This window comes from Anoplophora glabripennis, unplaced genomic scaffold (genome assembly GCF_000390285.2).
Source record: "Anoplophora glabripennis isolate ALB-LARVAE unplaced genomic scaffold, Agla_2.0 scaffold166, whole genome shotgun sequence".
Taxonomy (NCBI): Eukaryota; Metazoa; Arthropoda; class Insecta; order Coleoptera; family Cerambycidae; genus Anoplophora; species Anoplophora glabripennis.
This window is the reverse complement of record NW_019416519.1, coordinates 797,412-808,796: the sequence shown is the minus strand read 5'-3', so window position 1 is coordinate 808,796 and position 11,385 is coordinate 797,412. Positions and strand designations below refer to the sequence as shown.

The window sequence follows — 11,385 nt, the reverse complement described above, 5'->3', positions numbered from 1 at the left end:
AGAGAAACGTAAAAAGTTCGTTAGTTTAAAATTTTTTCTCCGTATTTGATAATAATACATTCGTTCAAATATCTGGAAGAAATTTGAAATGCAGGTTAATGACGGATGGATAAATAAAGTAAAAGCGCAAAAATAATTCGCGTGGATTATGACGTCACTTTGGTAAGTAAATCTCGACATGAGACTTTATTTAAAATTAAATGCGTACATTGTCATGACAATATTTACATAAATATGTATTATCTCCAAGTTGATTGTTCTTTTTATTAACAATATCATAATCCGAAAACAGATAAAATTATACTCTTAGGGTTTCACGGTGTGCGAAATCTCTATTCCCTCTGTAACACCATTTTTGTTAATCAGTTGTTCAGTTATTGATGTCATCCACGGCCAGGAGGAAGTCATATGTAAGTCCTACAGTTATTTTAAAAGAAAATTATGTAAAGAAGAATATCTACCTATAATTATGCAGAAATGTGTTTAATTGAGGAAGAAATGTTCAAAAACGTTTTTCAAAAATTGATATAGAGATGATGTGGCACTATTTTGAGTAGTCTTGATTCATGTGTATTAAATTATGTATTATTAAATCTCAAACGTCAGCTAGTTCTCTTTAATTTGAGTTATGAATTTCAATTGCACCAATTTCATAAAAAACTCTAATTTAAAAATTTCGAAAAGGCACAATTCCGCTGTGCGCCCGTAAATGAATTATTTCGGTAGGTAAAAATCGATATTAATAGGCCGTAAATAACGAAAAATTATATATCAAAATATATAGAAAGGTACTCCATCTGACGAAACAAATAAGGATTAATGAATGGCCATGAGATTGCAATAAATGTAAGGAAGCTGTATTGATACGAGTTTTTAAAACATACACTCCTCGAATTTTTTTTAAGTACAGTAGCAAGTAATTGAAAACGTGTATTTCTATAAAACTAGAATGTTATAGGGGAAAACATATTAAAATTATAAAATAAATTCATATTAATCTAAAAAGATTGTCAATAGTATTGTTGCAAATTTTCTACAAAAATTGTATACATTATATAATTAATATTCAAGTTTGCAAAAGTAATCGTTAAAGTACACTTATATTATATTACTTAATATATTGCGATTTCATTTTGTGTTAATTTGTATTTAAAGTGAACAGTTGATAATGTCTTTGATGGTTTGTAACATAATTTTAATATGACGAGTATGTGCTTGTGCTTATACGGGGTGTTTATTAAGTACTTGAATCTTCGACTATTTTTAAGATAAAAAGTTCATATGAACATGGGAGGGCGACGGCTTGGTTTTTGAGATAGAGGGTGTCCAAAAAAATTTGGTACTTTAATTATATTTTTGTTCAATAACAAGGCAATTTGACGAAATTCTGGAAATAGGGAGTATTGATGATGAGAAACTCAAGTATTTACTTGTTTTTTGTTTAATGATAGAGGGGTATGTAATTTTTAACTAAACATACCTATTCTCCCTTCAATTTTACGAACAAAAGGTACTCTTAGTATTTGTCGCTGAAAGCAGTCCTTTTGTAATCAAACATGTTTAAAGTTAAACTTGCGTTGGAATTTTGCAAGTTGAATCATATCAGAGTTTTTGAAAAATAAGCGAAAAAAATAATGAAAATTAGAAAAAAATTAAAATTCGCAAAATACCAAACTAAAACTTTTTTTGGGCGCCCCCGTATCTCAAGAATCAAGCCGTTGCGGACCCATGTTTATATAAACTTTTTAACTTAAAATTAGTCAAAGATTCATTTAAAGTTTGTACAAGTACTTAATAAACATCCTGTATGTTTCTGGCATTTTTTAAAATGTAATTAAGTATGTATTTCCGCCACACTGAAAAGAAAAAAGAACTTGATATAAATAATCTCTTGAATCATTTCTTTAGAAGAAAAGGTCGCTTATTTAATTTTTTCTCTTTTCGCTGTGGCAAAAATACTCAAATAAAAAAACCACAAGTACGCGTTTTGGAGTATTTTTTTTAATAACTTTTTGTATTAACCTAACTAAGAAATTTTTCAATATTAGATGTGAACTTCACTTGATGAAAATTTGAGATTATTTTTATAATCAACTTGATTTAATTTTATTCATAGAGGAATGTAAAATGTCACTAATCATATGTCAACTATTTGAATTATTCCAAAATACTCAAAATTTAGCTTATAATTAACTTGTGGTTGGTAATAATTTCAACTAATTCCTTGGTTTTCAGCTTCATTTACAATAATTCAAATTTGCTAATCTCCATCTCTGTAAATGTTTTTTTTTTAATTTTATTCAAATGTTTTCTAAGAAGTTCCTTTTGGAGATTTTCTCACTTAATCCTAGTTCTTATTAAATGATAATATGATTATTTTAGACATACAGTTTTTTGTATTTAGGTTCCATTTAAGTTTCATTCAATTAAATTGAATCTTTTAATGAACCCAGCAGGATTGTTATTACCTTTTTACGTTTTTTATTATTTTATTAGGTCTTATAAATCGTGTTGCCGACCATAACTTTAATTACTGGGAAAATACTTACTTTAATTATTATTACACTGTCAATAACTAAATACACAAGTATATTAAAATAATTCGACATAAAATACTTTATGAAACTGCTGAACGGTCAATGCGAAGGTCATTACAAGCTAAAAAAATGTGTTATAATCAGCGTATAATACTGAATATTTTTTATAAACTTATTTGTTTTACATTATTGAAGTTTCTCAAATTATAACTCAATTTTTGGTGTTACAGTGACATGTACAAGCGTAAATAAAAGTCGTACCAAAGTTCTTCAAGTTGCAAAACTTCTTATTATAAAACTGTTTCCAATTAGACAGGGTGCTGCATTTCTTCTGGGCGTTACATAATTTTATTTAACATTATTACATTTCTTATTGAATTTAATATATACTGTGATGAACAAATATGATAAAAAGATGCAGTTTTCACCATTTATTAAGGCATGAAAGAAATGTAGATAAAATAATTCAAATAAACATATATAGTAATTATGGGAGTTAGAAGTTCCAAGTTTGTATCACAACACAGGCAGACAAAAAAGAATGGCCTTACATTCGAACCAAACCTACTGATTTCTGTGTATTTTGACGTGGTGAACTCGAATGCGAAGGTGGAATTGCTCTGTCAACTACCAATTTTGGGAAAATCACTCTTAAGTTATGCAACTTCTTATAAATATATGGTGCTAATGGGGTGTAATCGTGGAAAACGATTAGAGGCGAGGAAACTATATCCTCACGTATTTTAAGGCGCTGAATTCAATTTCGTAGTTAGAATTATCCCATCGACCCCCATATTTCTTAAAACTACCCTTAAATTATGATAACCACCAGGCCAGGTCCAGGCTTGGCATCTTGGCTTCTGGAGAGTATAGGGCGAAATATTGGTGCGTCTAAAGACACAGCAGAAAACATCGCTGCGGTGTTCCTTCCTAAGCAAATGTAGATATCTGGATTATAAAAGTATTGTTGCAAACATAGCGGAAAATTTCGGTTGTTTAGATTCTCAACTGACCGATTTTCCTGAAAATTTAGATGAATACAGTGAAAAATAAGGTGTATGTTTTCATCAAGATATCTAGCTAATTGTGTCAAGATTACCAAGTGAGATGTCAATATTATGTTGAAGTACTGGTAGATGCTAAATCGAGAACCCAAGATGAACATAGAAAACGCGTTCAGGATCGAATACACAAAATAAAAGCTGATTGCTATCAATTCTATGGAACTCTATCCACAGTGAACATTCATTGTCCAGTATCATTACGCTTATAGCGTTTCTTTTATCCTCGAGCTTCTGCGTAGTGGATTCCGAGCGCGTTTTCTACTTGTGTCTTTAATTTCTCGTTCGGCAGTAGTCTGCCATGATGTTAACGTCCCATCTACCCTAGTGCATTCTTTTCATTTCCTTGATATCTTGATGAAAACGTTCAACTTATTTCTCGCTATAATCACCTAAGTGAGAATCTAGAAATTATAACTTTAAATTCATTAAACAACCCAAAGATCGGAAATTTTTCAACATGTTCGCGACAGTATTTTCATAATCCGGGCTTCTATGGTTTCCTAGAAAGTGTTTAGCAACATCGCAAAAACTGAGCCACGCTGTTTCCTCTGCTCCTCTACTGTAATGGAGTTACAATGCAAAGTGGTGATGCCACATATCGCACGAAAAAACCTCCGAAGTTCTGTGATTAAATCGACAACGGCGCAAAAAAGATTTGCAGCGTTTTTACTTTAAAATAAATCTAAAGATAGATCTGGGCAAAGTACCGTGTCTTTAAAATGAATAAAATTTTGTTACACTGATTTTGAAGAAGAATTGTGGCACTTGATCACTACTACAAAATAAAAAAGTAGCACATACTTTATTACAAAAGCTGTTCGACATTTTGTCCCTCGACTCACATTTGGGCACACCGTAGCCAATTCTGCCGTATTAAATCGAATGTTCCTCCTGGTTGCCGTGTTTGTAAATGCAAATTATTCGCGGCAGCTGTGATACGCTCGCGCAAATCCTCGACAGTTTCCACTTCGGTACGGTAAACCTAATTTTTTAAATGGCGCCACAAAAAAAAGCCAAGAGGGTTTAAATCGGGAGACCGCGGAGGCCATGTTATCGGTCCATCCCGTCCAATCCACCTTACTCCATGCACATGATGGAAATAGTCTCGAACATCTAGCCGAAAGTGAGGAGATGCCCCATCATGTAAAAATCACATGCATTGTCGAACAACTAGGGGTACATATTCAAGAAGGACGGGCAGGTCATTGCGAAGAAATTCGAGACATTGTAAACCATCCATAAGATTGGGCAATATGAACGGTCTAATTAGGCGCTTATCAATATTTCCTGCCCAAATATTTAGTGAAAAATTGTGCTAGAAGTGATCCCGTTCAGTTGCTTGCGGATTTTCCAGTTCTCAAACGTATGTATTGTGAATGTTCTGTATTCCATTTCGAGTAAATAAAGTTTCATCTGTAACTAATAAATTGGGGATTATCATCATTTTGTTGCAACAACCACTCACAAAACCTAACTCGCAATGGATAATAATCCGCCGCCGGTAACAGTGCTGGAATACGTTGAATATGATATGGGTATAACTGAGCTCCGTGTAGTAAGCGCCATACTCCAGGCACCTGCCTAACAATCGGCCTTATACAGGGTGGGCAAATAAGCGAGGTAAGCGGCTGTATCTCAGAAACTAATGATCGTAGAGAGCTACGGTAAGAAATTTTATAGGTAAAGTGGGCAAGGGAAAATGCTGGAAATTATTTTCAAGTTTCCAAGATGGCCGCCAGTGGGCGTTTCCACCATCTTGAATTACATAAAGTTACGTTTCTCGCGATTTTCCCCAATGAATGTAACAAAAAAGTATTTGCGTTTTAATGTTAACTTAAAGTCGAATATTTTTTGTAAAAACAATTTTTCTCTATCTTTCGAAATAAAGTGGTGGGGGGTATTTGAATGTTGTTTGAAATAAATGCCTGTAACTTCGAAACGGCTTAATGGATTTGGATAAATTTGGTATCATTGAAAAGAGCATTTCTTGGGCTTTTAGGTTTCTCGTAATCATGACAGTTGCGACCTACACGGCCGCCGATAGAGGGCGTTATTCGATATTATAACCAAAATATTGGATTTTCTCAAAAAATTTAAATGCGATGATATGACTTTTTTTAGACTAGAAAATAGACAAATGACCAACCAATAAGCCTGCGCAAACCGCATCTTAATATCTTTTTCCTAACTCAAATTATTAAAAAAAANCTTTTTTTCAAAAAATCGATATATCTCGAAAAATAATTAATATTTTTAAATTTTTCAAAAATGTACTTTTTTGGCTTGCCGCGGGCTATGCTTGCAGTAAATAGCAAATATGGGCATGTAAATGTAAACGAGTTATAGAAGAAGAGAAAAGAGAAGATTTTTAACGGTTTTTTCGATATATCTCGAAAAGTAACAAAGCAATCGATACTTTCAAAAAATCTGTCGATAGATCTTTTTAAAACCTACAACTTTCTCATTTAAAATTTTTCAATCCGTGCTATATTTTTTTAGTTATTTTAGAAAAACCGTTTTTTTCAAATTTGCGATTTTTTTTAACCATGTTCGCCATATTGGATCGAGTTTAAAGAACAAGAAACTCAATTTAAAATTTAATTTTCTATACGGTCATATTTTTTTCGTCCAGGTAATAATTTCTGAAAATTTAACATTAATCCGTGACAGAATGCTTGGACTATTTGTCCTCGAGCTCCTGCGTAGTGGATTCCGAGCGCGTTTTCTACTAGTGTCTTTAATTTCTCGTTCGGCAGTAGTCTGCCATCATGTTAACGTCCCATCTACCCTAGTGCATTGTTTTCATTTCCTTGAGATCTTGATGAAAACGTTCAATTTATTTCTCGCTATAATCACCTAAGTTTTCAGGAAAATACTCCAAGTGAGAATCTAGAAATTATAACTTTAAATTCATTAAACAACCCAAAGATCGGAAATTTTTCACCATGTTCGCGACAGTATTTCCATAATCTGGGCTTCTATGGTTTCCTAGAAAGTGTTTAGCAACATCGCAAAAACTGAGCCACGCTGTTTCCTCTGCTCCTCTACTGTAATGGAGTTACAATGCAAAGTGGTGATGCCACATATCGCACGAAAAAACCTCCGAAGTTCTGTGATTAAATCGACAACGGCGCAAAAAAGATTTGCAGCGTTTTTACTTTAAAATAAATCTAAAGATAGATCTGGGCAAAGTACCGTGTCTTTAAAATGAATAAAATTTTGATACACTAATTTTGAAGAAGAATTGCGGTACTTGATCACTACTACAAAATGAAATTTATAAAAAAGTAGCACATACTTTATTACAAAAGCTGTTCGAAATTTTGTCCCTCGACTTGTACACACATTTGGGCATACCGTAGCCAATTCTGCCGTATTATAGCGAATGGTCCTCCTGGTTGCTGTGATTGTAAATGCAAATTATTCGCGGCAGCTGTGATACGTTCGCGCAAATCCTAGACGGTTTCTACTTCGATACGGTAAACCTCATTTTTTAAATGGCGCCACAAAAAGAAGTCAAAAGGGTTTAAATTGGGAGACCGTGGAGGCCATGCTATCGGTCCATCCCGTCTAACCCACCTTACTCCATGCACATGATGGAAATAGTCTCGAACATTTAGCCGAAAATGAGGCTATGCTCCGTCATACAAAAATCACATGCATTGACGAACAACTAGGGGTACATATTCAAGAAGGGCGGGCAGGTCATTGCGAAGAAATTCGAGACATTGTAAACCATCCATAAGATTGGGCAATATGAACGGTCCAATTAGGCGCTTATCAATATTTCCTGCCGAAATATTTAGTGAAAAATTGTGCTAGAAGTGATCCCGTTCAGTTGCGTGCGGATTTTCCAGTTCTCAAACGTATGTATTGTGAATGTTCTGTATTCCATTTCGAGTAAATAAAGTTTCATCTATAACTAGTAAATTGGAGATTATCAGCATTTTGTTGCAACTACCACTCACAAAACCTAACTTGCAATGGATAGTCCGCCGCCGATAACAGTGCTTGAACACGTTGAATATGATATGGGTATAACTGAGCTCCGTGTAGTAAGCGCCATACTCCAGGCACCTGCCTAACAATCGGCCTTGTATGTACATACGTATTTGCGGATATTCATATTCAACACTTGTTCTTCAGCTGCCAAAATACGTTGTGAACTCCAGATTTGCACGTAAATTACCAGTATCACGTCAAGGCCACTTTTTTCGTGTGCTTGTGAATTTGATTTTTTTTCCTTACTAGGTATTATTATTATCAGAGCCACGGAGAAATGAAACACTCTATATATACATATGCTTTTTCTAAATAATGTAGATACCGATAGAGATATTTATATCAAACACGATTAATACATTCTGTATCCTTGCAAATTATTTATTTTATGACTTTGAAGTAATATTGCCGCTACATATTCTTCATAATATTAGTTTTTGATATATCAATCAATGTTATTCTACATTAAATAAATAAATTTATTTTATTGACATAATATTTAATATTTTTATGTTTGTATTTTTCAGATACGTGCCACCTTTTGAACCTCCACGGTATTGACTTTCATTAAACTGTAATGAAACTACTTATTAACGAAATGAAGGAATTCGAAACGGTTCCATTGTACGAAACTCAGTCATCTACAAATAGCTCCGCTTGGCAAAGTCAGAATAAAATTTCTGGCGAAACGCTAGAAAGAGGATTTGAAAGGTATGAGTTTATCGACTGTGGCACTCCACCAGAGGAAGAAGCCCCCGACGTATTCCGCAGTTTAGAAAGAACCACTTCGCTGAATATAACGGAAGAACTATGCCCCTCTACGATCAGAACTCATCTTTTGGAACACATGTCAGTAGTGTCCTCTAGATTAAACCTATTGTTCGATATAGAGAATAAGAAAACCGTTCAAGAAAAGCTCGAGGTCATTTTCGAAAACTCTTCCAAGCAAGAGATCAACATAGCCTTTCTTTGGGCGGCCTTCGTGAAGCGTTGGGATTTACTGGAAGGTTTCCTAAGATTGGGCGCAGATTTAAACTACCACGAACCAAAAGACGGTTTAGGTGCTCTACATCTTGTAGCATTTAGCGACTGCATACCTGGAACTCAGTTTCTCATCAGCCAAGGTTGCGACGTCAATGCCATTTATAAATGCTACGCACCCTTGCATTGTGCTGCTTTCGGTGATAGTTGCGATACCGCCATGATACTTCTCCATAACGGTGCCAGCGTTCAGGCTTTAACTAATACCAGGTTCAATTCCAAAGAAAGCGTACTGCACTGTGCCGTTCGAGCAAACTCCGTAGCTTGTATCAGACTTTTTTCCCATGAAGGCGGCGACGTAGGACAGGTGGAGTTTTCTGGGATGTCACCCGTTCACTTGGCGGCTGATTTGGGGCGAACGCAGGGTCTCAAGATTCTGCTTGAAGTCAAAGGCGTCAATGTAAATGCTAAGACAAAGGATAAAGAACAGACTGCGCTACATTTAGCAGCAGAAAATAGTCATGCAGAATGCATAGAAGTTCTACTGGAAAAGGGAGCTAATGCTGATATTAAGAATCACATGTCGCAAACTCCTCTGCACCTAGCAGCCAGAGCAAAAGCGCATTTATGCGTGGAACTGCTACTGGAAAAAGGTCGAGCAAATCCAAATATTGAGGATTGCGATAAAAGAACTGCTCTTCACACCGCAATAGGACGAACCTCTGTATCTTCTGACATAATTGATATTTTGATAAAGTATGGAGCTCATGTCAATAAAAGAGATCAATTTGGCTACACACCTCTTCATGTGGCTGCTCTAAATGGACTTTCGCAGTGCGTTGAAATGTTGATCAACCATGGGGCCGACGTGACGACTAAATCTAAATGTGGCATCACTCCACTAGGAGTCATGAGGCGCAAAATACCAGCGTCTTTAGTAGCGATAAAAAACAAATTAGACTCCGCTATCACTTTGTATCAGAACTCTAATTCTTCGAATAACGAAGTAGATTTGCGGCTGGATTTTAGATGCATTCTGCAGCACAGTTACCCTCAAGAGATAAGTTTTCTGAATAGTTTTGTAGACGAAGGTCAGAAGGAGCTGTTAATGCACCCACTCTGTTCGGCATTTATTTATTTGAAATGGCGTAAAATTAGAAAATATTACATTGCAAGAATGTTTTTCTGCCTCATATTCGTGCTCAGTTTATCTTTGTATGTACTAACTGCCTTGGCCCGCAATTGTTCTATCCATGGAAGAAAAGAATACATAACTGGCGAAGATGACGTTATGGAATTATGCGAAGATAATTCTATGCTTGGGAAATTGCTACGGGCGAATCCGTTTGTTATAAGGATGCAGTGGTTTGTATTAGTGGGAATAACCGGCGTCGAAATACTGAGGAAAATGTATGGATTGTCAGGATACAAAACTGTTAAACAATATTTTTCGTACCCGGAAAACATTCTGGAGTGGTTGGTCATATTGAGCGTTTTTATCACCTCCTTCATTTATACCGGACGAACCCACATGTGGCAGAACCATGTTGGAGCCTTTGCTGTACTATTTGGTTGGACCAATCTAATGTTAATGATAGGACAACTGCCTGTATTTGGATCTTACGTAGCCATGTATACGAAAATTCAAGCCGAATTCGCCAAATTGCTGTTGGCTTACTCATGCCTACTTATAGGTTTTGCTGTAAGCTTTTGTATTATGTTTCCTGATTCCTCTACATTTGCAAACCCCTTTATCGCTCTAATTTCTGCTATTGTAATGATGTCAGGAGAATTAAACCTTGATATTTTGGTGGACGGAGATCCTGAGAACCCACCACTTTACCTTGAAGTCAGCGCACAGATTACTTTTACTCTTTTTGTACTTTTCGTGACCATTATCTTGATGAATTTGTTAGTGGGTATAGCTGTAGATGACATCCAAGGCTTACAAAAAACTGCTGGTTTGTCGAAACTAGTTAGACAAACCAAACTGATATCACACATTGAACAGGCACTTTTCAGCGGAAACTTACCTCAAACTTTATTGAAATTATTGCACTGGTCAGCTTTGGTTTCTCCAAGAGCTTATAGAGTTATTCTAAACGTGAAACCGCTTAACCATCGAGAGAAGCGGTTGCCTAGGGATATATTGGAAGCAGCCCACCAAATTGCTAGAAATAACTTGGAACGCATGTCTAACAGTGTTACTGAGGAAAAGGGCTCTTCTGAATGTAATATGAGCTTGTCACTACTGCAAAGTGACATAGAAAAGCGAGACAGACAGTTCGAACAGTTGTCCAAAGAAATTAAGGAACTAAAAAGTAATTTTAACATGTACCAAAAAAGTGTGGAACAATTAATAAATACTATTATACAAAGTAGAGGAAATAGTACCTGTTAAAATCTATATATAGAAAAATAGATAGGATTTGTAATACGTAAGGATATATTTAAATATTAAATATTGAGCTTTATGTCAAATATCTTGGTGTATCTATATTTATTCATTTATTTAGAATATATTTTAGAGTACATGTAATATAGTACAAAAAGACTGAATTTGTAGCTATTATAAATACAGTTGGAATATTATTAGCTACAGTATTATGATCTGAACGCGAATTAATTGTTGTTAAATGAGGCAGAATAAAGATTTGTTTTGAGAATGTGTAAATATTACTTTTGTAAAATACTTTGCAAACGAAAAAAATATAGTATATACCTTCATATAATCAATAAAGTAGATCAAGTGAAATATTAAAAGTATTTTTACTGTTTTCCTTCAGATCATCAAACTAAAA

At 34.8% G+C, this 11,385-nt stretch overlaps 1 protein-coding gene across 1 annotated transcript; it reads left to right on the top strand.

The window, feature by feature from the left end:
* The first annotated feature begins 365 nt into the window (after nucleotides 1-365).
* LOC108907028 (transient receptor potential channel pyrexia-like) lies at nucleotides 366-11,247 on the top strand. The gene is made up of 2 exons (XM_018710536.1): nucleotides 366-410; nucleotides 8,131-11,247. The coding sequence occupies exon 2, from the start codon at nucleotides 8,181-8,183 to the stop codon at nucleotides 10,983-10,985; it is 2,805 nt and encodes a 934-aa protein (XP_018566052.1). The 5' UTR covers nucleotides 366-410; nucleotides 8,131-8,180; the 3' UTR covers nucleotides 10,986-11,247.
* Nucleotides 11,248-11,385: the final 138 nt, after the last annotated feature.